The sequence below is a fragment of the Borostomias antarcticus genome (assembly GCF_949987555.1).
Source record: "Borostomias antarcticus genome assembly, chromosome: 23".
Lineage (NCBI taxonomy): Eukaryota > Metazoa > Chordata > Actinopteri > Stomiiformes > Stomiidae > Borostomias > Borostomias antarcticus.
In genome coordinates this window covers 3,189,095-3,215,789 of record NC_140256.1, presented here as the reverse complement: position 1 = coordinate 3,215,789, position 26,695 = coordinate 3,189,095, and the positions used below count along the sequence as shown (strand labels likewise).

The 26,695-nt window shown below is 43.6% G+C and overlaps 4 protein-coding genes across 5 annotated transcripts in view; 1 reads left to right on the top strand and 3 right to left on the bottom strand.

Annotated features, from left to right (window-relative positions):
- Window positions 1-9,375: 9,375 nt before the first annotated feature.
- On the top strand, window positions 9,376-11,282 carry kmt5ab (lysine methyltransferase 5Ab; the record flags this gene model as incomplete). Its single annotated transcript, XM_084457412.1, has 5 exons — window positions 9,376-9,398; window positions 10,223-10,310; window positions 10,513-10,572; window positions 10,790-10,980; window positions 11,072-11,282. 5 exons carry the CDS (start codon window positions 9,376-9,378, stop codon window positions 11,280-11,282), a joined length of 573 nt encoding a protein of 190 aa, XP_084313538.1.
- Window positions 11,283-11,796: 514 nt separating this feature from the next.
- On the bottom strand, window positions 11,797-14,135 carry rilpl2 (Rab interacting lysosomal protein-like 2). Its single transcript, XM_084457585.1, has 4 exons — window positions 13,725-14,135; window positions 13,412-13,563; window positions 12,928-13,062; window positions 11,797-12,315 (listed from the first exon to the last, which is right to left on the bottom strand). Exons 1-4 carry the CDS (start codon window positions 14,016-14,018, stop codon window positions 12,294-12,296), a joined length of 603 nt encoding a protein of 200 aa, XP_084313711.1. The 5' UTR covers window positions 14,019-14,135; the 3' UTR covers window positions 11,797-12,293.
- Window positions 14,136-14,503: 368 nt separating this feature from the next.
- Window positions 14,504-21,566, bottom strand: LOC311324967 (RILP-like protein 1). Its single transcript, XM_084457584.1, has 8 exons — window positions 21,091-21,566; window positions 20,371-20,521; window positions 17,817-17,935; window positions 17,197-17,472; window positions 16,835-17,014; window positions 15,890-16,056; window positions 15,692-15,790; window positions 14,504-15,472 (listed from the first exon to the last, which is right to left on the bottom strand). Exons 1-8 carry the CDS (start codon window positions 21,379-21,381, stop codon window positions 15,379-15,381), a joined length of 1,377 nt encoding a protein of 458 aa, XP_084313710.1. The 5' UTR covers window positions 21,382-21,566; the 3' UTR covers window positions 14,504-15,378.
- A 272-nt stretch (window positions 21,567-21,838) lies between these two features.
- hip1rb (huntingtin interacting protein 1 related b) overlaps window positions 21,839-26,695 on the bottom strand; it is a 23,681-nt gene continuing 18,824 nt past the window's right edge. For both annotated transcript variants that reach the window (XM_084457657.1, XM_084457658.1), the window contains 11 exons: window positions 26,472-26,608; window positions 26,238-26,348; window positions 25,727-25,785; window positions 25,609-25,639; window positions 25,286-25,348; window positions 25,098-25,198; window positions 24,438-24,543; window positions 24,054-24,177; window positions 23,884-23,945; window positions 23,536-23,766; window positions 21,839-22,994 (listed from right to left, as the gene is read on the bottom strand). In XM_084457657.1, coding sequence (XP_084313783.1) covers window positions 22,986-22,994; window positions 23,536-23,766; window positions 23,884-23,945; window positions 24,054-24,177; window positions 24,438-24,543; window positions 25,098-25,198; window positions 25,286-25,348; window positions 25,609-25,639; window positions 25,727-25,785; window positions 26,238-26,348; window positions 26,472-26,608 — 1,034 coding nt within the window. In that variant the 3' untranslated portion in view covers window positions 21,839-22,985. The remainder of the gene's footprint in view (window positions 22,995-23,535; window positions 23,767-23,883; window positions 23,946-24,053; window positions 24,178-24,437; window positions 24,544-25,097; window positions 25,199-25,285; window positions 25,349-25,608; window positions 25,640-25,726; window positions 25,786-26,237; window positions 26,349-26,471; window positions 26,609-26,695) is intronic.

Here is a 26,695-nt window from a genome sequence, read left to right as displayed (position 1 = left end):
TGGATGGATGGACGGATGGATGGAGGGATGGAGGGATGGATGGATGGATGGATGGATGGATGGATGGATGGATGGATGGATGGATGGGGGGATAGATGGATGGATGGATGGATGGATGGATGGATGGATGGATGGATAGATGGATGGACGGATGGATGGATGGATGGGTGGATGGGTGGATGGATGGATGGATGGATGGATGGATGGATGGATGGACGGATGGACAGAAGAGAACAACCATGACGGCTCCATGGGCACTGTGCACTCGTGTTAGTAAATGAGGAATAGTTGAAACTTTAGAATAACGTCTCAAAAAGGCCCATAACTCATGAACATGGTATCATGAAATATATAAAATAACATTTGTAAACCTGTAGGCATACTTTGTGGCAATTTTTTGTCAGAACATCAACGGACACCAGTGACCACTCAGTGAGTTTCCTGTCTTTTTGGTGTTGTTGAGGGATTTTGTCCGTGCACCTATGGATCCATTGAGTGTTTCAGCGGTGACGGGCTATACCTCGAGAGCGCACCGCTTGATTAAACTCTGATATCGGCCGTTGTATATGATCGTAAATAACCTCGTAACATGGCTTATAATGCTAAACCCCATACCTGTCCTTTAACAAGTCATTAGTAGTTAACTAATCATTTGTTCATGATCCATTAACTATTTATAAGTCATAGTTCTAAATCATTAACTGACCATTAACAAACATTTAAGACATCATTAAAAACTCATTAACAGTTTGTGAATGATCTATTAACTATTTATAAGAGGCAGTTATTCTAAAGTGCTACCGATGAAATATAACTGCATGTAAACAGATTTTTCTTTATGCAATAAAAATGAATTTTAAAAAAGAAAGTGAAATTGTGATGCTGGCACTTATTAGCCAGAGAACGGTCTCTACAGTATCTAGGTGTGTCTGACTTGCAGGCTAAGGCAGAGGAAGAAGGAGCGAACACACACACACACACACACACACACACACACACACACAACACCGTACTACTGCCTTAGGGAGGGACCAGATAGCAAAACACATTAAGCACTTTGAGATCAAACTGTTAGCCTACAGGACGCAACAGAGCAGGACCCAACCTTAAAGGTGGTGAAGGCATGTGCAGAATGCAGTCTAGGGGGTTCCTCTGTGCTTGACACCTGACTTGTTCTACGCACGCCATACTAGAGAACAGCACCGGAGGTTCCTTTACCCACCCCCACCCCCCAAACCACACCCTGCTGCTCCAGAGCAGGCGTCCCCTGAGAGAGAGGAAGTCAAGAAGCAGCTCCTTGTCTCTGCTGACGTCACCTCAATTGGAGGGACAGCGGAGAAACGAAGGGAGGGACCTCTTCAGAAAGGTTTCTCTCCACGCCCAAGAATCAACGGCGGAGCAAAATGACTGATTTGTGATTTGTGCCACCTCAAAAGGCCCTACCGCACAACAACCAGTTGGCTGAGTGCAGTCCGGTGAGAGAGGATCTTCACTGAGGTCACTGAGTATTTAGTAATGATTTGATGGCTATAATGGCTCTTCTTCACCTTCTAAGTCCTTCCCACTAAGTGTCATCAGCGTGGCACTCCAGCGGTTGTGGAACATTCGGTTATCTCAGTCAAGTGTGTTGATGGTGCTGATGATGCTAAGTGTTTCTTCGTGAGACAGTGGAACAGGGGGAGAAAATATCCTATGAGTCACCGGCTATTGTGCTTTCCATGCTTTATACAACGTGAGCAACCGTCGCACTTATAAATCAGTGGGCTACGTCACATGCATTTTTCAATAAAGGGGGTAACACGACAGCAAAGGTAACAAGTGAGATAGATAATAAATAGTCAGAAGCATTTGGGGACCGGCTGTTATAGCCATTTGTCAGGTAATTCAGCACTGAAGCAACCAAGGCAAAGAGAGGCCAATTCAATTCATGACAAGAATCCATGGAATCTCCATTTTTCAAGTCTGTTCTTGCTTTTAGCTTTGTCATTCTCCGCATGTTAAGATTGCTTAAGTTGAGTTGAGATGAACTTACGCAAACGGTACGAGTTGGGGTAAGAAAATGTTTATTGCGGATTTTCTTAAGTAATGATGCTGCGTGTTGCTTAACATCAACAGATGTTACAAAACATCCAACAGCATAAAAACAAGTTCCTACAAGTCCACTGGTGCCTACAGTACATGAGCACATAGCTCTGCATTCGACACAGGTTAAGCTATAAATCGAGCCGGAAGAGTGCTCTCAAAGCAAGTAACAAGAAGCCGAAATAAATGTGTGTTTATGAGACAGGAATTTCATTGTTTATGAAGACGGGATTTACACTGTTTATGAAGAATTCCACTGTTTACCACATAGGCTACTAAAAATACAAATATGCGTCATGATGACATCCTCTCTGAGTGGCCAACTGCACTTTCAATCCCTTATCTATTCCTGGCAGTAGGTATAACTACATATGTTGGTTTCATTGTGTGAGCCAATAAGAGCACACTCTGTCAGTGTAGTGTCTCAGTAGGCTACATCCCACCACTCCTCGTGTATCCCATCTTCCTTTGGTGCTACTTTACTGTGTAGACTGAGTTTCCCTCAGTCTACACTCGGAGACGTCTTTCAGAGAGAAAGTTGAGTGTGTCAATGAGTTGGAACCTAAGGCCTCAGTGTCCTGAGTCAGGGGCCTGCCTCCAGTGCAGAGCCACCATCTGGACAGCAGTGGTCACTGGTCACAGTCCCCTTCCAGCAGCACAGCTGAGCTGAGTGAGTCCCCCAGGCCTTGAGGATAGGCAAGGGAGACCGTCTGAACGCTGACGGACACACAATCTAACCAACGTGACAGCTGTGTGAAGACAACATGGAAACAGCCCAAAATTACAACCTGCTATTAATGCATTAATGCGTTCACTGCTAAGTCTATTTTAAATCATACAGCCTACAACAGGGACAGAACAAACGGTGCAGCAATGGTTTGATCATCACACACAGTCAGGTAGAAAGATAACAGACAAAGCTCTCTCCGTCCATGTATTTTTGTGTAATTTAAGCCTAATATGAATGGCACAGAACATCATGATGTGTAGTGTGATATGCACTGAACACAGAACTAGTAGCTCATCATATCATCAAATAAACACTGCAACCAATCAATAATGTGGAATAACATGTATTTGTTAATTTGATAATGCATTTCTCTACAAAAGATGGATGCAAAATATATCAGCCCACAAGTGGTTCTACGGAAATACCAACAGCCAATTAGAGCAAGGCTATAACGTAGCCTAAACAAAAGTGAGGCTGAATGTATCTTTTATCCATATTTTGATGAAGTGTTTTAGTGTGCTTTTGTCGTGCAAAATTATCAAAATGAGCATTGTGCATTTAACCACCTTTCCAAAATCTTACAGGGGAAAAAACTGTAGGCTACTGTATGTTCTGAGGTTTGTGACCCAAAGTAACCCACCACCATCTTTACACCATGTCAGTTTCCTAGCAACATCACGGCATGGTAGCCTGAAAAACTGCTGGTTTGCAAATGCTCATCTATTAGACACCCTGCAGAGGGAAATGCTTTCACAGTCTGTGTGCCACAATGCTAAGATAGAAGAATACTTCAGCACTCACCCAAAATCAAAGTTCATTGGCCTTTCTCTGCTTTTGGAGTCACGATTCCCCGCCAGACAAGCCAGGACATGGATTCAAATAGGTGACACTGAGTACCAGCTGCTGCAATAGTAAACATTTAAGTTACGTCCACAATCAATCGAGAGCGTTTCCTTTACGTCGCCTTGATGCCGTTGGATAATAAAAAGACTTCATGTACAATATGGTATTGGGTACATCTTCATCTCGAGTGATGCAACTGCCTCACATCTCGTTTACAAAAAAAAATGTTCGCGGTTAAAAGAACGGTTAAAAGATGAAAACCAAACCATTAAGTTATAACAAGGCTATGTCCTTGACTTTCCTATTCCCACGAGTTATGTGCCTTGACTTTCCCTGTGAGTAATGGACTCAAACGAACACTTCTTTTCCTCTTCTTGCATCCAGTGTCCAAAAGAACCACGGGTGAGTGGTACAAGCCATGGTAGTTGAGTTGACAGTCCTGAGTCTTTTCTACAAACTGAATTCGTAAAAAACCCTGTTTCGATCTAGCTGCCTCCCCTCTGTCTCACGCTGGGTGCTCTACGGCGCCCCCTGTTGGACAAATACTTCAGTGAAATGCGACCTACCGTTTCCGCAAGAACCAATTATCGATGCGTGCATTCTTATGAAAGAGAAAACAGGATAGAATGACGTCAATTAAAAAAGAGAATTGTGAGGTGGGGGCTTCATGTTTTGTGAAATTGACATTTCATTGTACACGGTAGTGTATAGTGTATCTTCTACATATGACACGGTACATCTTGTAGGCTACTTGACAAATGCCACATCTTTGTAACTGAATAGGAAGCTCACAGCAGTTCGAGTTGCCTTAAAGCCCCATATGAGTACAAAATGTCATGTAAATGAATCCTCATTGATGATCACAAACTGGGCCATGAGACGAGGACATTCAGCTGACAGTTTGTAGCCTGGAAGCCAGACTCATCGTGGAAAAAAAGTAGTTTTCATGAACATCGGTCAATTTTCTTCAGTCTATCAGTGACGTAGTCCTGGAGGCCATCTGCGTCTACCCCTGGGTCTCCTCCTGGGACAACGCCTCCTTGGAGAATGTTATTTGGCATAAGTAAGATCAGAACTAGACTAATCCTCCCACAGAAATCGAAATAGATTACAGATGATATTTTTAGCTGTATGGAAATACTGAATCTACCACGTCAGTAAATGCTGTTACCATTTAGTCCAGTTGTTGGCGACAATGTGCCACTGTTGGTCCACCGGCAACTTTCTATTTAACAGCGAAGAAAAACTCTCTAACCCGATTGGTCCATGCTCTGCATGGGTGAATTCGTTTTGCTTACGTGCGACTGCCCATCACGTGACTTCGTCACACGGGCAGTAGCCAAACCAGTTCAACCCGTACCGGGATCAAACCGGACGGTCGCTTGCTTATCAATCGAGTGAGCACTCTTGACAAACGGTACTGACTAACATACAGTGTTGTGTAAAATGTAGGCTTACCTGATTTGTTCTCTATCCGCTATGATATACTAGCCCCACCGGCTGTACTTTTAAAACAATCTATAGTTTAGCAACCAATGAACACTGTCAGCACGGCAATGTCCTCGGTACCCTTCCTCAATCTGATCTACAGAGTGACCAGGACAGCGTGGGGGAACTTCTCAGGATCAACACTGTTTAGTGTGCCTCCTGTTGGATTGCCGCATATACAAGCCGCCGGTAAAAAAGATAACATTGATCTCCCTGTCCTAAACGAGAATGATCTGGACGAGCAGTTTGTTAGAGGATCGGGGCCGGGTGGTCAGGCGACCAACAAAACCAGCAACTGCGTGGTACTGAGGCACGTACCCACTGGTATTGTTGTTAAGGTGAATGTTATATCATGTTATTGTGTTGGGATCTGCAGTAGAAATGGCCTTATTGGGTAAAAGTTGTATCTCTGAAATTATACAAATTTCTGAGGATGATGTGGCATAGGACATGCATTTGTTTGTTGTTGTAGGACGATTCAGCCTAATCCTTGCTCCCCTGTCTTCTAGTGCCATCAAACCAGATCTGTGGAAACCAACCGAAAAAGAGCTCGGGAGATTCTGAGGGAGAGGCTTGAAGTGTCCCTCAAAGGAGAGGAAAGTGAAATTCTAAAAAAAAAGAAAGACGCTATACAAAGGAAACAAGAGAAGAGGAGGAAAGCAAATGATAATCTGGAGAAAAAGAGACAGTTTAAAGAGACACTGATATCAGACTCCAAACCTAGTGATGGGATGACATGATAGAATATAATTTGATGCTGAAACCACCTCATACATTCATACATGGACTACTTACACAGTACAGACGTATACTACTGCATAGTATGCATAATCATTTCCATGAAAATATTTTATTGCATTGGGTAATACATACTGTACACAGTTGCAATCAGTTTTCTGTTACAAGAGCATGTCCAATAATTCATTCATGAGGTTATAGAGTGTATTTTGGCACTATCCCTTTAGCTGAACCTCAGGATTAACAGTTTTAAATGTAGTACAGTAGTATCCATTGTCAAATGGTATGTTAACCTTTTACACACTCCTATAAAAGTAATGTAAGTGTTTCACAATGATTAAACCACTGCTACTCACATGCATTAGATATTTTTCCATCAAAGCATTATTAAGGTTTTGCAATTCCCAATGATGAGAACACAAGTTAGACCAGGGACATTCTGTCGAGTATTAATTATACTCTGTCTTATTGTAATCCCTTCTCAGTAGAAAGAAGTACAAAATAAACAATAATGTTTGTATTGATTGGTCCTGAACAGTAACTATAATGTAACAACTTGATCTGTGTTGATCAGTCCAGAGATTGGAACATGGGAGTGTGTGATTTGATTGTTAGGACCTGGCATTTCTCTCAGTCTCTAGCAAGCAATCACGTACAAGTCCCCGGGCATGAATGATACCTTTAAAGAAGAAACAAATACAACTTTTAATAGCTACTCTCAAATATCAGCATTGTCAAAATGCATCTAATAATTGAATGTTGGCAAAACAATGCTTTAGGAACAAAAAGTAGCATGTGTAATAAAAGACAAACCTCTCTTTAGTCTCTCCATGGCACTTTTGCTCCCTGCATACGTTGGTCGTATCTCCTTCCCAAGCTCTTCGATGATGGCTAACAGCTCTGCATATTTACTCTGAGGCACATGACTTATACTTGAACCCTGTAATACAAAATGTAATGGTATGCAGATACAAGTGAGTTAGTAATTCTAGGGCCCTTTTCAGTCTGTTTATGTTACCCCTATGATGTCATGAGAGGGAACATTAGCTACCATAGCTATGCTGATGACACCCAGCTCTACATTTCTGTGACACCCCTTGACTACAGCTCTATTGATCGTTTGACAGAATGCATTTCAATTATTTTACTTTTATTGTATCTTTTAAATCGGTTCTCACTGTGTTTATATGATTTATGTTTTCATCCATCTCTTTTTATGTAAAACACTATGTGCTACATTGATTTGTATGAATGGTGCTATATAAATAAAATGACACGGACATTGACATTAGTAGCCAAATAAAGGCAACAAATGCAAGTCACAATGTTTTTGCCTTCTGCAACCTCAAAATACATTTGGGGATTCATCTAGAGATGTAGAGCTGGCAGCAATGCTGCATCTACTGTACATAGTCTACTTTGTAGACCTTTAGTCTGTCCAAAGATTATGTTTTTCTGAAAATCAATTCCCATACTTACCAGTGAAAATCCCAGCGATGGTGGTCCATAGTCGCTCATTAATGGTTTGTAAGTCTGCGCTGTTATGCTTTGTGAAGGGGAAGCAACAGATGGAACTGCTACAGGAGAGGAAATAATATTGAGTATGCTACAATATACACCTAATGATGACTTTGTATAAGGATTTAACACTAACACAGCTTGTGCTTTCAAAAGTCGCATAGGGTGATCACATAGGACACTGAGAGAAATTATTAAAACATCAAACAATTAATACAATATTAAAGATTTACTGTCACATTTAGGCTACTATGAACATGCTCTTAAAAACCAAATTGTTTCTGAGAAACGTGATGTAATTAGGACCAGTGAACGGTAGGTGTCATCAAAGGGTTAAAGAACCGTAGACCCGCAGATCGATCAGATAGCCTGAGAACAGCTTTGACACTTAACGTATGTGGAATAAAATTAAGACAAAAGTGTTAAATTTTGTTAAATTGTAACGGCATCCATCAGTACATAAAACCTGATAGTCTGTCCGGTACAGATAACTGAATGAATGACTGAATTCCAAACTTTGTCGATGCGCAAGACGAGGTTTATGATTTGTAATAATGGCGGATATGAATCAGCCCTGACCCTACATCAGTGGACAAAAACTACAGTCACGGGCTCTCCCCAGGTATTCGTCGAAACACTTAATTTAGATCCGACTAAACACATATATGGACAGATAGTTCATCCATACCTTGGTTCACGGAAGTTCCCGGAATATGCTGATGGAGGTTGGGCTTGTAAGCCATTCCCACAGACAAAGTAAATTGAGAAATAAAAATGCTCCAGAAACCCACTGAAGCCTGTCTCTCAGACAGTTTTTGTTTACTACAGAGCGGCATCGGGCAAATATGGCGCCGTCACATTTATATTGATGATATTCATAATGCTGCCATCAGTGGTAAAATGCAGATTTTGCCATTGCAATTCACAAATACATTTTATTGGATGTTCTTTTAGAATTGTCATGTATGATTTCACTTTAGTTTACACAATTTCATGGTATTTGATCTAGTGTTCATATAGGCAATGTTGATAGGCCTACTATAAAACAATTGTATGACGACTGGAAGCAAATTTTGTCATAATAGGTCAAGAAATTAACTCCTGTGGCTGTATGTCAATCGGTGTAGGGTCTGCAGAAAATCAGTTTGACGGTGAATCTCATGTGGGGAATTAAAAATTAAGTGGATTTTTCCTTCTTTAGTGTGAGTCGCCGTCAGACAATGAATGGTGCAGAACGGCTGCGCCAGGGTTACAAAACGTACAAACCCAACACAAAGAAGGCAGCTTGTCGAGTATCCAACCAGACGCAACCAACCACAAGCCAGTAAGAGTAACGGATATCCAATCAGAGACGAGGTGGCTTTTTAAATGACGAACGCCCTGTGTTATGATTCCTGGCCAGTGTAGTACTACTAGGCTACTACAGTGCAGTTCAAGCAGCGTGGTTGGTAACTGTAGCCCGCACCACGTTGCAAGCTGCTAGTGATACAAATCGAAACAAATTATTGTGTGTGCAACTTCTTGAAGAATTTGTCCATTCAATTGCAATGGGAAAAGGTAAGAGCTAAACATGGCTACCGGCTGGCTTGCAACTCTGCAACTTCCACCTCTGTTCAGGCTTAATTAGCAAACTGAATGTTTGTCTTCTTTTTCGCCAAGGGAGGAAGAAAGCGATGGCCAGCTGTAATAAACCAGAAGAGGCTCTTCAGCCGAAAGTTGTGAACTGGACGAAAGAAAACAAACCGGACATGAATGAGGTATCGTTAACTATAACCTACCATCTTCTTGTCCCTTTCCATCACGAAAACTACACAGTGAGGGGGTTGATTGTGATGGTATTACTTGGAGCAAAATTGTTAAACATCCATTCCTGAATGTTTTTCATTGTTCAACGTTCATGCATGCAGTCTAATGGATGTTCTATGCGTTCTGCAGCAGGACACGGCGTGCAAATCCCAGTCCACTATACTCAGTATATGGAGTTCAAGGAGCCCTCTGAGTAACACCTCAAGTTCGGTAGTCCTGGAAGAAAATGTGTCTGTTAAAGTAAACCCTGAAGTTGAGACCTCAAAACTTGAGAAAGGTAATCATCTATTTTTGGGGCAGATTGTCACCTACAGTATATAACATTGTTAACAATGCTAAAATGGTAATGGTTGATTTAATGGTCTTCCCCTTGTTTTTCATCACCACCTATTGGTGTGTTTGGTAGGATTTATAGACAACCCACCGTACACCTTGCATGCTAGCCCTTAACACAACAAAAACACAGAGCTTTTTTTGTTTACCTCAAATTTCTTAGACAGTCAGGAGATCCGAGTTATATGACCCCAGATCATTTCCCGTGAATGAATAGCAGCAGTGTTCACTGACCCAACATCTTATGACATGACCTAATTGTTTATACAGGAGCCCTCACTCAACCCCCTGTGTGTTCACAGGCCAGACTGACATGTTCTTTTTGTTTGCCTGCCATATTTTAGTCAGATTGAATCAGGTGAGCTTCCAGGTCAGCGTGTCCAGGCTAGAGGAGAGTACGGGAAGGACGTGCTCGCTTCCAGGATCGAAAGAGGCAGCCGTCGGACAACCTCAGGAGACGGAGTCAAACACTGAACCTGAAACCTCCAAAAGAGCTGCGCTGTCCAAAACTGACAAGGGAACTAAACACAAAGTCAAAGCGAAGAGGTACATAAATAAACATGTCCACAAAAACCTATTATTATTGAGCACAGGTTTTCTTATTGGCTAGCACTACATGACCTGGTCATCTGAACTGTTGAGAAAGTAAGCTTGTGATTAATACTGGATTTCTATCTCTTCCAGGGCAGAATGCAAAGCTTCCCAAAACAAAAAGGTCACAGATTATTATCCCATCAGAAGGAGTTCGAGAAAAAGCAAGACTGAGTTGAAGGTTTGTATCTGTGATCTGTGCTGGAAGATCCACCAATGGGTTTGTCCTTATCAGTTGATAAGGAAGAAATTTGCTAGAATTACATTGAACTCCCATTGCACATTTCATTATCTTCACTTGACTTTGTATTGTGTAGAGTTAAAGACATTCGTTAAAGACAAATATATACACAATTCATTTGAACACAAAACTTTTCAAATAGAATGAAGAACACAATCACATTGATGACCTGATAAAAAATGGAGTTGAAGAAGGATTGCAGGTAAGCCATTTTGATGGACCATGTTATGTTTTACTTCTGTTTTTCTCCTCAACTTGTTTCCTTGCCTCATTCCCAAAATGCACTGGGGGATCACATCCAATGTTCTACCTCAGACCAATGCTTTTGTGTTTATCAATAGGAGAAAATGTGACAATGCAAGTGATGGAGACGACAGTTGAGAGTTAGCCCTGATTTTGTCTGCACTTATCACAAACAGGTCGAAAATATAGAGGGGAAGGGAAGAGGAATTTTTGCAACAAGAGATTTCAAGAAAGGAGAGTTTGTGGTGGAGTATCATGGAGACCTGTTACACTTGGCGGATGCCAAGAAGAAAGAAGCCCTGTATGTCCAAGACCCAGCGACTGGCTGCTACATGTACTATTTCCAGTATCATGGCAAAACCTACTGGTAAGTCTTCACCTTAATTCAATCATGAGTCTCTTTCTATGTTCACATTTCCAGGCTTGCTCCATTCTCATGCATTTTTCTTCTTCCCCAGCGTGGATGCTACTAAAGAAACCAGCCGCCTGGGCAGGCTCATAAACCACAGCAAAAATGGCAACTGCCAGACCAAGCTCCATGGAATTGATGGAATACCTCATCTGATACTGGTGGCATCCAGGGACATCAAGGCAGAAGAAGAGCTCCTCTATGATTATGGAGACCGCAGCAAAGCTTCCATCTCTGCTCACCCTTGGCTCAAACACTGAAAACTCACCACAGGCATTCTCTGAAGAGAACTGTGTTCATTTCAGAGCAGTGGCAGTGTGAACAAAATGCAAGAGGGTTAAGAGTGAAAAGACGCCAGCCTTTTTTAATGGCCCAGTATTAAGACATGTCAGGTCTTAAATGTTTTTATACATATTCGTCTGTGCTTCCATGAACAATATTTTGTTACACTTATTTTAATGATGATTTTAATGTTTTTCGTAATTTATAATGCAGGTTGATAAACGACTCTAACCTTCATGATTGAGCTCTCCAGGCTACAGAGAGTTATTCCTGACTCATACCTGATGTAAAACATCTTGGTTATTATACCTGATGTAAAACATCTTGGTTGTTGTTTTTATTCTAATGCTGTTCCAATCATGCTTTTCAAAAGGACGCATTCAATTTGTTGAGGAATAAATCTAGTCAAACCTTGTTTCACCTTGTGCATTACACGGTTTATTATTCAGTCAACTTGATGTAAACAGATACACCATTTGTATTGCAGCAGTCTGAAAGTTTTGAAAGTTCTGTAAAGTTGCTTGGAAGGGTGGTTCTCGAGAAAGCTGCAATTAATCGAATCAACGAAGTGCAGCAAAAGGGCGCTGGGCCAGGCACTTATCAATCTGCACGTTCTGAACGGGCACTGTACTAGTTTTACAAAAGGCTGCCTTCAATGGGTGCTCTCAATCCCTGTAGGCCTACTGTAGGTCCCCTCCGTTGGGGCATCTGGAATCTTAAAACTGCTGTTTGCAAAACTAATCAATTCCTAAAGACAATATATTAATTGGTTAAGTAAAATAAATCGATCTAATTTATGACCACATTATTCTACGAATGTATATTGAATTCATTGAGTTAACGACAAATTAAGTCAAATGTACAAATCTGCAAAAAGTTAATACAGATAGTTAAACTAAATATAAAAATAAAAAAAATGCTTGTTGAATATATAAAGGCTATATAAAAATCCATGGCTTTAGCAAGTCCTTGCAGGTCCCAGGTTATCGTCATTTCCGTCTGAATGAAAACCTAGAAATAGAAGATACAGGATTAGTTTAAAAGCAGGTGGGTTACAAAAAGGCAGATATGGAATCTGAGATTTTTGTGTCTGACTGCTGGAACAATGCTGACTCATGACAGACTGACTGGCATTACTGAGCACAACAGCTGAGCCATGTCTCATGAAGTGGCCATGGTCAGTTCATCCGTTTTCTTTCTTTCCTTCAAAAACACAGTATCAGCGATCGCAAACACAGACGGTCACAAGCAAGTCATTGTGAGAGGCCAGAGAGAGGCCGTGAGAAGAAACCTCTGGTTGGCCACTATTGGTTTAGGTTTTAGTCACAGCGGTAGGCAATGATTGATAGGAAATCACTTGTCACGTCGCCTGGCCCGGTCTAAAACTAGCGACTCTTCAGTCGCTGCTCTTAACACTGGGCTCTAACCACCTCAGGCATGTAATATCATGACTGGCCTGGATAGTGAGGATGAATGAATAGTCATTCAGGGTGAAGTGTATAGTGAGTTACTCAGAAACCGAATACAGTTCAGTGAGCTTACAGTGAGCTATTCACTATCTGTGGTAAACATTTGTGTACCAAATTAGAAAGAAGTTGATGCCAAACATAATAAGTTGCTCACAGCTTTCCGATGGTGGTCCTCTCATCCCTTGGTTCCTCCTTAGGTTGGTCTTTAGAGTCAGGTATGGGCTCTGCAGTGGGGGGTGACTCCAGCTCAACCTCGACCATGGGGGGCTCAGCATGAGGCAGAGTACCACTGCAGATACAATACAACAAGAATGCATGTGGATGAGTGTGGTGAGAAGATTGTGTAGGATGGACAAGAGGGAGACAGTGGGGTGAAGAGGCGAGAGTGGTGGTTGATTCTGATGGATAAATATTGTATATACTTTTATAATATGAGGAAGTGCACATGCCCAGGACCCGGCGATCACATTCCATTAAAATTATGTGATATCCAATAGTGAGAATAGAATTTGTAGAGCGAAGAGAAGTATATTGCAACAACCTGTTAACTAATAACATGTCAGTTTAACCACCTCAGTATGTTCAGCATTTCTTGCCCATTTCTTATGTAGCCTCTTATGTAGCCTAAGCTATCTCACCTCTTGTATAACTGAAGCTCCTCTTGAGCCACCATTAACTGGGCCTTGAGCTGGTTCCTCTCCTGGAGAACTTCCTTCAACTCCTGCATGGTGAAGCGAGGTCTGTTCGGGTCTTTGAGGTCGATTACCAGTTGGTCTGGTCCAAGTGTTGGCTAAACATAAAAGGAGCATAATGTGGAGGGAGTGCGCACGCATAGCCTACAGTGGAGACGGAAAATGAACTAACATTCCTTCTAAATTAGACTGACCATGAGTAAATCATTCTATAGATCGAGTTGGGAAAGCCCGATAATAAGTTTCATGGGAAACTTACCGTCCCCTCTCTGGTAGAACTTTCTCTTATGATTCTATCCAGCTCGCTCTTCAGGTTGTCTCGTTCCATTTTTAACTCCTCCAGCGACAGGTTGTACTTATTCACTAATGTCTCAAACATCTCCAAAACACGTACAATCTTAAATTGTAAATCTGAGATTTCTTCCCCGGTTTTACTTATTTTCAGCAAATCTCTACCAATCACGTACGAAATGTCATAAACATCTTCTACAGTCAGCTGAAACGCGTCCTTCTCGAAAGCCAACGCGGGTGAAGATTCACGCAGCTCTTCCATGACAATTTGCCCTCTAATTAAGTTCCAAAATAAGTTCCGAGAATAAAAGTATTCTTTTTAACATCCAAGACTCTTCGAAGTGATAATGTTATACGGCCTTTATTGACATATTGCCATCCGAAGTTATACTTCCCATGCGAAAGTGCTGTAAAGCGGTCACTACACTAAGTCCCGCCCTCTTTCTCCTTAAATCATTGATTGCTGTATCCAGTGTAAGGACACATGTATCAGCCAATAGCAGGAGCTTAACATTATAGGACTGAAACATGACAGCACGGTAACCCTAGCGACAGGTGAAGCCATGCACGTAATCAGGTGAAACTGCATGTGATGTTTCCCCGATGTTCTCAACTTTACAGTTCAAATTGACACTCAAGAGACTTATAAAATGTCAGAAGTATTTTACTGTACATTATTTCACATAGGCCACAACTGAATTTGAAAACACAGATCCACATACTGTTAGTCAGACATGCAATGTCATTACAATTTTATGACAGTCTCACGAGGCAGTTGACTTTAGCAGTTGCATATTTCATGTTCACAGATAAGTCCATTAAGGTCGTAGTTTAATCATAGTAATTTCCAGTACTACCCCAATGACAAAACTTATGAAAGAGATTTTTTTCCTCAGAAGGAACCTCACTCGAGATGATGCTGCAAGCAATGTTTGTTTTTTTCACAGACCCATCCTAAGTGAATCTATTTTCGGGAGGCAGGTCTGGCACACTGGCAAGAAACTCCTGGCCAACTACTCTTCTCAGCAGCCGGTCATCTGACTACTGCTCCCTCCCAGAGTGCATCTCCCTCCTCACTATATCCCTCCAGTGTTGGAATAATCTGGGGTGAGTTTAGCCGCGACCAAACGTAGCAAAGCGTTTATCGAAACGTATCGGGTTGAATCACTCTGCTGATTGGGTTTTAAGTGGAAACCGTGCACACCGTTTTTCAGATTGAACATGGCCCTGCTCTTTGGACCTCCCCTCTACCCCCTGGTGGTACTGGATCTTGACATTAGGGGTGCACTGTCCAATCCTGATGATCCCGTTTTTCTTTGGGGATACTAGTACAAGGATTAAGGATAAGCACCCAATCACAACGGCTCCTGGTTATAGATGATCCTGGTCCTCTGATCCTGCTCTGTGCGCAAGTCATCTCACCTCTCCACACATATTCACAACTTCCCCTGCTCACCTCTTGCACCTGCAGAAGATGCTAAACCTGAGGCCACGATAAGAGAAATCAGAGAAACGCACTTGTTGTCAACCCATTACAACACGTGTGCCAATGAAATGCAATGAAAGACATGTTAAGGTAAAAATGTGTTGAGCTAACGCAATACGACAAAAGAGAGAATGGTTCACACAAAAGACATAAGCCTTCTTATTGGCAGTAGCGTGGGATCATCTTGAAGCAATCCTGCAGCCACCATTGGCATCACTGCTGTGAAGATCCTGCTCAGAAAAGCACAGACACACAGTCAGTAGTTCGATCATCAATTATAATATTTATAGCAAGCCTGAATGGACTATTATTATCTCAGTTAATGTGTGTGTGTGTGTATGTGCGTGTGTATGTGCGTGTGCGTGTGTGTGTCCGTGTGTGTGTGTGTGTGTATGTGTGTGTGGCCACTTAGGACATTTGGAGTAGGCCTACATTTGGTCTAGACTTACAGGCGTTTAATTCCTGACTCTGCCTGGTCAGCAGGAGCTGGCTGTGGCTGAGGGGTCATAGCAAACGTAACGGGCCAGACCTCATCCTCCAGCTCCTCGCTGAGGGAGAGGGGAGGGGAATCATTAGCACGGACCGTATCACAAAAGCAACGCATCAACGAACTGAACACTCCAACGCTCACACTGTAACAATACCACCTTTTGTAATAAGCCAGCTCCTCCTGCAGGACGAACACTTGGGCTTTGAGTTCATTCCTTTCCAGCAGGACGTCCCGTAGCTCCTGAAGGGTGAAGTGAGGCTGGTCACTCTCCGTCTGGTCCAGGCTATCAGTCTCCTCCTTCAGCTCCTCGTCACATCGCGCCTCCTAGGAAAAAAAATTGTGTCACGTCAGTCTACTTTGTTACAGTGTATTTCATCATATTCAGATGTGTCTTATTGAACCATCAAGGCAGTTGAGCCAAGCAGGTTAAAAGGTCAGTGAATATGCTGTAAAGAGTTCTGGACCTTGAACCTTGATGGACTGAAGTCACGGCACATACGAGACACAGATAACGCTTCTTAGTAAAAGCCTAATCTGAGTACCCAGAAGCCCTCGCTGCAGCGAGAACTTCTGGGGAAAAAATTATGATATTCGTGGACACCAGGCGTGGAGGATGATTGGCCCGTGCAGATAGTGGGCTGTGTGGGGAGGCTGATTTGGCCTCTGATTGGTCACTGACCGCAGCTTTCCACTTTTCAAGTATTGCTAACGAGTCCTGCATTCGTGCGAGCTGTCGGTAACATATCTGGCACATAAAGTGCGATTTAGGCTACTTGGACTTTCTCCCACGTTAACTCACTTTACGGAGTTGGCTGGCTACACTTTTCTTCTTTTTTGAGCTAGATGAGTTTTTCATTTAGTCCCAACTATACGTTCCTGATGAAATATGTTCAAATGCAGCTGGATTTGAAAGGTAGGCAGGAGTCCACCCCTATGGCTATGTTTTGTAGTGTTTTACTCCAGACTAGTGAAAGCCATGCAGAAATAAAAATGGCAGGAAGAGGATAAAAGCTGTCCGGAGCTGTTTTGCTGTATGTATTCAATTTGGGGCAAATTAAGCCACAGCAAGTCACCACACAGAGAAATGACTGGCAGGCCTTACCCATAGCAACTCTTCTACCTCTTCGTCTTCATCCTCAGTTGCTTTCCTGTCTGTCGTGTTTGGTAGGAGCGGGGGGCCGTCCTCTGACTCAAAGCAATCTAACAGGAACCCTCGGTCGCCTCCGCATTCCACCCAAACTGAATTGTGTGTGATGGACGCTGCTGCGGCCCCCACCGAGGCCTGGAGACAGAATAAACCCAATTGTAGCACTAACCCTTTGTGACTTCGGCGGATAATTACAGTCCAAGTTTAGTATCCTGTCCGAGCAGATCTTAATCTAATTTTTAGTCATGCCTTTAAAGACAAGGAATATAATTAAAAGGTGAATGCAATTAATTTAAGGGGGTTGTTTCTGTGCTTGCCGTGGTGGATGGTAACCTAGGCGTTTTCGTCTCAGGTTTTGGCGGGGGAGGCTCCGCCCTCTCCGCCTGCTCCTGGCGCTGTTCCCACTCGTGGCGCTCCTCCCTCAGCCTGGCCAGCTCTTGCCGCAGGGCCTCCAGCTCCCGCTGCCTGGCCTGGGACAGAGCCTCCAGCTCGGCCTTCTGCTGGATCCCAGCCTTGCCCTGGGCCTCCACCACACCGGTCCTGTGACGCAGGTTCTGGTTGATCTTCATCAGCCGAAGCTGCTGCATCTGGAGCTGTGAGAGGAGGTAAAGAACATTACCGATAAAGAAGAGATTGTCCGCATCGCTGGTATAGCTCCCAATGGCCTTTATTTATTGAGTTAACACCCAAGCGTGTAACGTTTCGAGCCTTCCCAGCTCTTCCTCAGACTGGAATATTACCACACATCACTATTGTCATGGGTCGAATAGTTGAAGATATAAAGGCCCCCGTAGTAAATCTCTCTAGATGACCTGGGTTGTGTGGCCGGTACGCCAGTGTTGGTGTGAATGTGCGTCAGGCCAGATGCCCAGAGATGTGTGATTGGGTTCAGGGAGTTTGGGCTGGGCTGCTATGGGAGAGGAGGAGACCGGCTCACCGCCTCCACATCCTCGTTCTTCAGAGTCAGCTCATGGTCCTTGGCTCGGATCTCATCCCTCTGCTTGTCCACCAGCTCTCTCAGCTTCTTCATCACCTGCCCCTCTCTTTCTGACATACCTGGCCATACCACAGCGTACACACACACACACACACACACACACACACACACACACACACACACACGTACAGTACAAACATGCACACATACACACGTGTTTTACGGGTACAAAACAGGTGACAATGGGAATTTCAGATTGTTGTGTGGCTTTATTCAATGTATCACTATGTGACAGTCTCTTTGGGTCAAGGGGGTTTGTGGTCAGAAGCACATCTACCTGGTAGGAAGGTGTGTGATGTCATGTGTCAGTGCTGTGATGGTAATAATGACCCCACCACAGGCTTGTCTTGTTAGTCTGGTTTAGGATCACTTTACTAGGCTGCGTGTGTTTTAGCCTGGAGAGTAAATATAGCTACAGCCACCGTGAAAGACTCACACAAGGGCTATATTTCTGTCTGGTTCTAAAATAGTTACACTCTCCCAGGCTTCCTCCCCCCCTCTCTCTCTCTCTCTCTCTCTCTCTCTCTCTGATGTCAACATGAAAGTAGGTGAGAAGCCTAAACAGTCGCACGCAAACACGTAGGCAAACGGGCCGAACCTAAGATGACGATTGATCAGTGCATGACATATTTACAACCTTCAAAAACAGCAGTCAAAGATAAACATGTTTATAAGTCATGTTTCAGCACTTTGAGATTGTTTTCACAGTGATGTTTTATAAATAACATTAATTGTTATTTTCATTATTATGTACAGTATGTGTTGAGCATGTGCAAGGTATGTTTGGTTTTATAGTTTAAAAGAGAATAAATCCACTGGGGACTAGCATAATCCCTCACAAAATCCTACAACAAACAGAAGATTAAGTAGATCCTGTAATTCAATTCAGCATGTGCTTATGAGTCAGTCACATCAATAATAATAACTTTCTAACGTCAAACTCATAACTCCACGCTAGACCACTCTCACGCAAGTTCATATGACACCTGGTAATATAGGTCAAATGACATTTCGATGCATCAGTCGTGTGCGGTTAGAACTGTAACTCCCACTAGTGCACCACCTGATCACATCTTTCAACTGGATTAAGGCGCAGCTGGGTCAGTCAATCCAGCCAGAACCTGCAATCCCAGTGTCAGATCTGACACAGTGACTACAGACCAACAGAATACAGGGACATCAGATGTGAAACAAGGTCACCAACCACCTTGAGTATTTTTCAAAAGGGAAATATGGACCAAGTCAGCAGGAGAGTGAGGCAGAGATATACTTCCAGGACAGTCAACCAGCTTTGAGAATACATATTCATATTCCCCCCAACCAAAGAAGGGTAAAGAAAGATGAGGAGAAGAGAGACAGAGTAGAGGGGAACAAGGAACGGGGGATTAAGAAAAAGAGGGGAAGAAAGAGTTGGGAGGAACAAGGAACGAGGGATTAAGGCCTCCTTCCGCAGCAATAACAGAGGGCTGAATACACTCTGAGATAGTCTGGTCAAACAGACCACACCAGTCCATAGAGCCATAAAGCCTGCTTTACAAAACATGTAAAAGGCACTTTGTCAACAACGCAAGTATCAACAATGTACTGATACCGAGATAATCACGTGCAGGTCACAGGCAATATCCAGTAATTAAGTGTGCTTTTTTTATTGTTTTGTGTGTTCGTACCTGTCTCACTCTCTACTGTACCTGTCTCACTCTCTACTGTACCTGTCTCACTCTCTATTGTACCTGTCTGTACTGTACTCTCTACTGTACCTGTCTCACTCTCTACTGTACCTGTCTCACTCTCTACTGTACCTGTCTCACTCTCTACTGTATCTGTCTGTACTGTACTCTCTACTGTACCTGTCTCACTGTCTACTGTACCTTTCCCCCCTCCTGTATCTGTCTGTACTGTACTCTCTACTGTACCTGTCTCACTCTCTACTGTACCTGTCTGCACTGTACTCTCTACTGTACCTGTCTCACTCTCTAATGTACCTGTCTCACTCTCTACTGTACCTGTCTGTACTGTACTCTCTACTGTACCTGTCTCACCCTCAACTGTACCTGTCTCACTCTCTACTGTATCTGTCTTACTCTCTACTGTACCTGTCTCACTCTCAACTGTACCTGTCTCACTCTCTACTGTACCTGTCTCACTCTCTACTGTACCTGTCTCACTCTCTACTGTATCTGTCTGTACTGTACTCTCTACTGTACCTGTCTCACTGTCTACTGTACCTGTCCCCCCTCCTGTATCTGTCTGTACTGTACTCTCTACTGTACCTGTCTCACTCTCTACTGTACCTGTCTGCACTGTACTCTCTACTGTACCTGTCTCACTCTCTAATGTACCTGTCTCACTCTCTACTGTACCTGTCTGTACTGTACTCTCTACTGTACCTGTCTCACCCTCAACTGTACCTGTCTCACTCTACTGTATCTGTCTTACTCTCTACTGTACCTGTCTCACTCTCAACTGTACCTGTCTCACTCTCTACCGTACGTACCGTCCTGTTTCTGCATGTCTTCCTGGGTGATGGGTGAGTCTTTGAGGGACAGACTCGTTAGAAGGTTCTTGTTCTCGGTCTGCAGCTGCGTGATCTGGGACAGCAGGTCCTGGGCCTCCCCCCTCCACACATCCTCCACCAGCTCCAGCTCCTGTGGGTTGAGAGGATGGGTTACACACACGCACACACACGCACACACACGCACACACACACACACATAGTGTATCCACATAGCCACGCAAATGGATGATCAACTATCACACATTTACAAGTATGATCAACACACAAAAACATCAGAGCACAGATAACCTTGTAATGTGCTCTAATTGACTGTTTTACTTGGACCAGAATATTATTATAAGAACCAATCAATTACAAACGTATTACATGTATACAGCCTACAGGCCACTATGGGAACTTCTATGAAATGGTGCGGACCACCACCAAATGTTGGCTGAAAAGGACCAGTGCGCCACATTGACAGCTGGACACATAATAGTAGCCTAGTCCGTCTGATGGCTGGACAGTTGAAGATATCATTTTTTCAGATCAATAATAGGAAAGTAGGCCTACTATTTTGCACATGCATGCTTGCGTAAACAGGCCTAACCGAGGTAGATGCCAAGGAGGCAGGCATGGGTACAGACCATGGGTTCACACTAATATAAGAGAGACCTGTGCAACACGTGAATATGTTACACACACACGGCTGATATGAACCTTTTGGTGTTTCTTCTCTTTCTCCAGTCGTTCATTCCGCTCCCGTCGTAACCTGGAAAGATCCCGCCGCAGCTCCTCTGTCTCTGGGTTAATACTGCTGCGGCTGACCAGCACCTCCAGCAGCTCCAGAACCCGCACCACCCTGGGCATCAGCCGGGACAGAGCCTCGCACCCGTACTGGTCAATAATCCGCTCGAACTCCTGGCCCACAACCGCAGCTATATCATACACATCAATGACGGTCAAGTCCGTCGCGTTTTTGCGCAGAGCTGATGATCCGAAGTCTTCCATGTCTCCTGGAATCGTCAATAGTTTCTACTCCACCGATACGAATATAGCAAAGTTGTCGTTTTGTAATTAAAGCTTTTGTCCTACACTTTTTCCAGCACCGCCAACACCTCGCAGGCGCATTGATCACCAGTTTCATTTGCGTTCACTTATGATCTGTACTACATTTTCAGTTAAGTAAATGCACTCCTTCGGTCCTTAATGTAGCTACAGCGGCAATGCGCATGTCATGGTATTCTTGGCGCTAGGGACGGTATCAACAGGCAGCGCAGCTACTTAACTGGACAGACGAGTTTTTGCTCTTTAAACACCAATAATACTGGAGTCATAACTTTGACTGCAGTTCAGAGACATAAAGAGAGACATACGTTCATAAACATTGTTTATTCATTGACATTTACACATCTTACAAGAGGAAACACTTTAATCTTTACTAAAATATATTAATTGATTTCAGAGTATAAAGACATGTTTAATACAGAGGAAAGAACATAACATAAAAGCTTTAAGACCCTTTAAGAAAAGTTCCCAAAAGCAAAAGAGTTTTATGTAGACCGACTGTTCCATTCTTGTGCTGTCACTTATCACACACAGCCCCTCACACATCAGTAATTGAAGTTCTGTACATATGAGTGCATACTGCATACATGGCCATACATTACATCAAATACAGTGTATCCAGAGAGACAACTTAATGATAATGAGTATCTGTGTGACTTGCTAGCGCCTTCATATTAATGTCCTTAAGCATAAAAATATTAAAAAGCATGAATACAATACATAATATCCTTCAATCTGTATACAGTAGTTGCAAATTGTAACAGTTTGTGAACTAGAGCTACTTTTCACCCAGAGTAATGATGGGAGTAGTTTTCCTGGACTCTAATCCCTTGGTCCATATGACGATCACAGAAGCAGAATGGAATGAACAGAACAGTTAAACTAACATATAGGTTGACCCAGGGGTAAGATAATAGTAATTAACAATTTGTATTTATATTAGGACTAGCTTTGTATTGGCTTGATATATGAAAATGTGCTTTTCTACATGTGTTTCTATACCTTCCTTAATTCCCAACACACGACAAAGAACAAAGAAAAACACAGCGAGACACTCCATGAAAAGGCTCCCAAAGCAAACAACGGGCACCAAAAGGTTGTCCCAGAAAAGGCCTACAGTAGCTCGTCTTATGACATTCGTCCAACATTTGCTGTCATATTATTTCATAAACATTTTAAAAGCAATAGGTTATATTTTAAACAGTCAGAGACACAATGGTGCATGTAAGAAAATCAGCATTACCTCCTAAAACTACTATATTCCCTTACTGTTCTTGATGCCATCCATCCATACAAAGAAAATACAGTGGTTAACGATAAAGAGGGCACAGAGTGTCTTTCACAGTCTGAGAGAACCGAGGAGCACAAGCAGGCAGGACTTCCAGGGTGGTGAAAGAAAGGGGGGAGGGAGAGTCGCAAGGTCGGGCGCAAGACAAGATTGTCGGGATGGTGCAGCTTAAAAGGACCCTGTGTTCACATGATTGCTGTCCTCATATCAGATCAACCCCACCATCCAACATGGAGGCGTCTTCCTGGGCCGTGGGCGTCTACCTGAACTGTAATGAAAATGGAGGATAAGATCAACAACACCCAAATTTGATAGCTGAGACATTAACTAGCTTAAAGTCACACTGAAATGAAAAAAGCATTCTGTCCCATTTTGGTTTACATAATTTGTCATAGTGTTCACCTATTCAACGATGTATGCCCCAAAAAAATTACAAAATTCTACTTTTGTTGTAATCTTATATCAAAGTATATAATTTCGTACTTCCTGGAAAACGGTAGGTCACGTGCAATGACGACAACAGGTACCTTAGATTTTAGGCCAATAATCTCATGACATCCACCCGTCAATCAACGCTATCTTTCTATCGAATCTGTCTAAAGTTCTTAAAACCCGTCCACTTGTCAATGTTCCAATCAAATTCCTCTAAACCTATGTCCCACCCTCATAGCTTGTTTGCGTCGGAAATACGTCAAACTACGGAAGTTAGATGATCTCAAACGTCCGTTTCAGTGCGACTTTAAGTTTTGAAAAATCTTCAGAAAATATGATCGTCAATATAAAAACAGTCATCTCTTCACAGGTCTTACCATATTCTTGGGTAGTTTGTTGGGTTTCTGGGCCAAGGTAGGTTTCCTCATGACGGCAGGCTTGCTGGGTTTGGGAGACGAGGGTCCTGCCGGGCTCGGGGAGAGTGCCAGCCCGTTCCCCTCGGAGTGCTGGTCCACTGGAACCCCGACGATCACATAATGCTTCTTCCTGAGCTCCCCCAAACGCAGGCGCTCGTTCTCCAGCTGAGACTCCAGCTCCAACACCTTCACCTAAAACAGACCCAGCAGGGGTGGGGGGGGGTTACACTCAGATGCAGAAAACGCACACTGACAACCTAGGACATGAAAACAAAAGCTGAAACCCACCAAACATCTCCAACCACTAACCTGTGACTCCATCTCCTCCTTTTTCAGCTTGATGAGAGACATGCCAGAGAAGTCCATGGTATCTGCAGAGGAAACGCATTGAGCATAACCATGAGACATGTGCCTGTGCGTGTGTGTGTGTGCGTGTATGTGTGTGTGTGTATGTGTGTGTGTGACAGTTTGACACTAACCTTTGTCCTCCAGGTGTTCCAGGCCGGTCTTGGTGGAGGCCACCACGTTGGCGGCCATCTCGTTCACAAGGCGCGACGCCTGCTGCAGAGAAGTCAGCTTCTTACTGTTGCGGTCGGCCTTTACCTGATCACAGAGGGGGAGAGGGTTGGTGAGAGAGGATATATGACACACATACACACACACACACACACACACACACACACACACACAGACCCCCACACACACACACACGCGGACCCCCCCCCCCCCCACACACACACACACACAGACCCCCACACACACACACAACACACACACACAGACCCCCCCCCCACACACACACACACACACAAACACACACAAAATGGGAAAAGGGCCCAGAGACAGTTGAGCGGCGTTCTCACCTTGGAGGAGGCGACCAGCTGGGCGGTGCTGGCTGCGATCTCGTGGGAGCAGACGATCAGCTCCTCGTACTTCCCCGTGTGCAGAACCACTTTGTCAGCTGACTCCCTGCATGCGGGGGACATCAGGGACCAGACATCCAAATATCTCATCAACATCCACTTTACTCTCCTCGCTAGCCTCCCGGTCTGAGACGGTGTCTTGTCACTAGGGCTGGGTATCGAGTCGAATTTCAAGAATCGATTCGATTCCGATTCACAAGCTTTGGAATCGATTATCACGATTCAATTCAATTCGGTTAGTGTTACTAAAACCTGTTTTTTTTTTTTTAGCTGTAACCTTAATTACATGACTGCCAAGTTATGCAACACATCAATACTAGGGCTGGGTATCGATACTGATTTCCAAAAATGAATGAATGAATGAATCATTGAATGAATTAATGAACTATTCATTCCTTCATTTATTCATTCATTCATTAAATAAAAGATCGATTTTGGGATTCATGAATCGATTCTGAATCATTTGATTCAGAATGGATGAATCGATTTTTTAAACCCAGCCCTACTTGTCACTGCTCTGTAACAGCAATAAAAAGAGTGTGTCCTCTGCAATACGCTTATCAGCTGCACTACAATCACAAGCAGGTGAGCTGGACTTACACCATTTGTGTCGCCCCCCATCCCACAGCCTTGGAGGCGGAGATGAGTCCCTCGGTCCAGCGAGAGTTCCTGGCGTAAAATTCTTTAATAGTGGCGGCGCCCTGTAGAGGGAGGATCAGACCATAGTCAGGATGACGCGTTTCATCGCAGCACAAATTCAATTGGACTTCAGGGAAGCTGAGACTCACCCTCCCGTCCTCGACGATCTCCTTCTGCAAGTCTGTCGACGCCAGGACCAGCAGATGGATGGCCTGAGGGACAGAGGGGGGGACGGCAGGACAGAGGACCAGAGAGAGAGCAGGCATGTAAAGCCAGACAGACAGACAGACAGACAGACAGACAGACAGACAGACAGACAGATAGCTCTTTATTTATCCCTGTGAGGAAATTTATGTTTCAGATTAAGAGAGTAAGTGCTATCCAATCCATAAGTTAAGTTCATTAGTCCTATAAAGACACCACAACAGCAGTTTTAGCTTCACCCAGTGAATCTCAACGGTGGCCATCTTACCTGCATTAGGTCTGTACAGCTGTTGAGGATTCTGGGGAACAAGAAGGACATCACGGTGAGCCAAAGCAAGGCGGACTAAAACGCTCAACTCAGACACAGTTACACATATAGAGCCTACCTTTCATTGACCTCAAGTTTAACCCCAGACGTGTCCTTTCTTGCCTGATTCATCATTTCCTGTAGACACAAACAGTACAGTACACGTGTCAGTAGATTAAAGTGTGTGTGTGTGTGTGTGTGTGTAGCACATATGTATGGGGGCTGTACTTAAGGTTTGTTTTTTAAGGGTCTGGGGAGGTTGGGATGTGGGTTTAGGGATGAATGAAATCTCTGCTATATGACTTTTTTGTATTCCCTCTATGTACTCTCCTACTGTGATACTATTTGCCCCACTATTTTAAGACTGTATATTTATTTGCCCAGGGACTGCGGGTGGAAATTAGCTGTTTTAGCTATAACCTTGTACAGTGCATCTCTCCCTATTCTATAGGGTAAATGTCTACTGTACCTTGTCCCCGTCTTAAAAATAAATAAAAATCAATCAATCAATCAAAGCAAACTTAGAGTGTAAAACACAAGTTGTGGAATATCTTCTAGAATGTGGCGCCCCGTTTCATTCAGCTCCTCACATCGATCCTGCGCACTGCCTCCTCAATGGCGGCCGAGGTGGCGGACATCTCCTTGTCCACCATGTCTCCCAGCTCGTCCTGGCGCACGTCCATGCCTTTGGGCCGCAGGTCCTAGAGACAGAGAGGGAGGAGGACAGAGGGAAAGAGGGCACCGATCAAGTTTAAAAAAAAAATGACCCTCGTTAAAAGTATTTATTCCACTTCTGGCTCTCAGCCCCACTCCTAGCCTCTCACCTGGCCCAAGGTGAGGATCTTTTGCACCACAATGCGAATAGAGGCAGGGTCGGCCCTTTGGAGCGACGCCTTGGACTTGAGCTCCCTGAGGAACTGCAGACTCTGGGTGGCACAGGCCCTGCAGTTCTCTGTCAGACCTGCAGGGTTCAAACGATCACAAAGCTCCGGTATCTTTCTCTGAGGTGCAGTATAACGGCAGGATGGAAGACTGTTTGTGTGAAGTT

Bases quoted from the DNA above. Each gene is read 5' to 3' on its own strand.
- rilpl2 (XM_084457585.1), bottom strand. From the start codon at position 14,018: ATGGAAGAGCTGCGTGAATCTTCACCCGCGTTGGCTTTCGAGAAGGAC. The intron at 13,564-13,724 runs GTAAGTTTCCCA...TTTTATGTTTAG, and splicing joins GTTCTACCAGAGAGGGGACG to CCAACACTTGGACCAGACCA. The intron at 12,316-12,927 runs GTGAGCAACTTA...TTCTATTTCTAG, and splicing joins AGGACCACCATCGGAAAGCT to GTTTTCATTCAGACGGAAAT.
- LOC311324967 (XM_084457584.1), bottom strand. From the start codon at position 21,381: ATGGAAGACTTCGGATCATCAGCTCTGCGCAAAAACGCGACGGACTTG. The intron at 17,015-17,196 runs GCAAGCACAGAA...TTCTGTCTCCAG, and splicing joins CTAGGTTACCATCCACCACG to GCCTCGGTGGGGGCCGCAGC. The intron at 16,057-16,834 runs GTAAGGCCTGCC...TTTTTTTCCTAG, and splicing joins AGGTAGAAGAGTTGCTATGG to GAGGCGCGATGTGACGAGGA.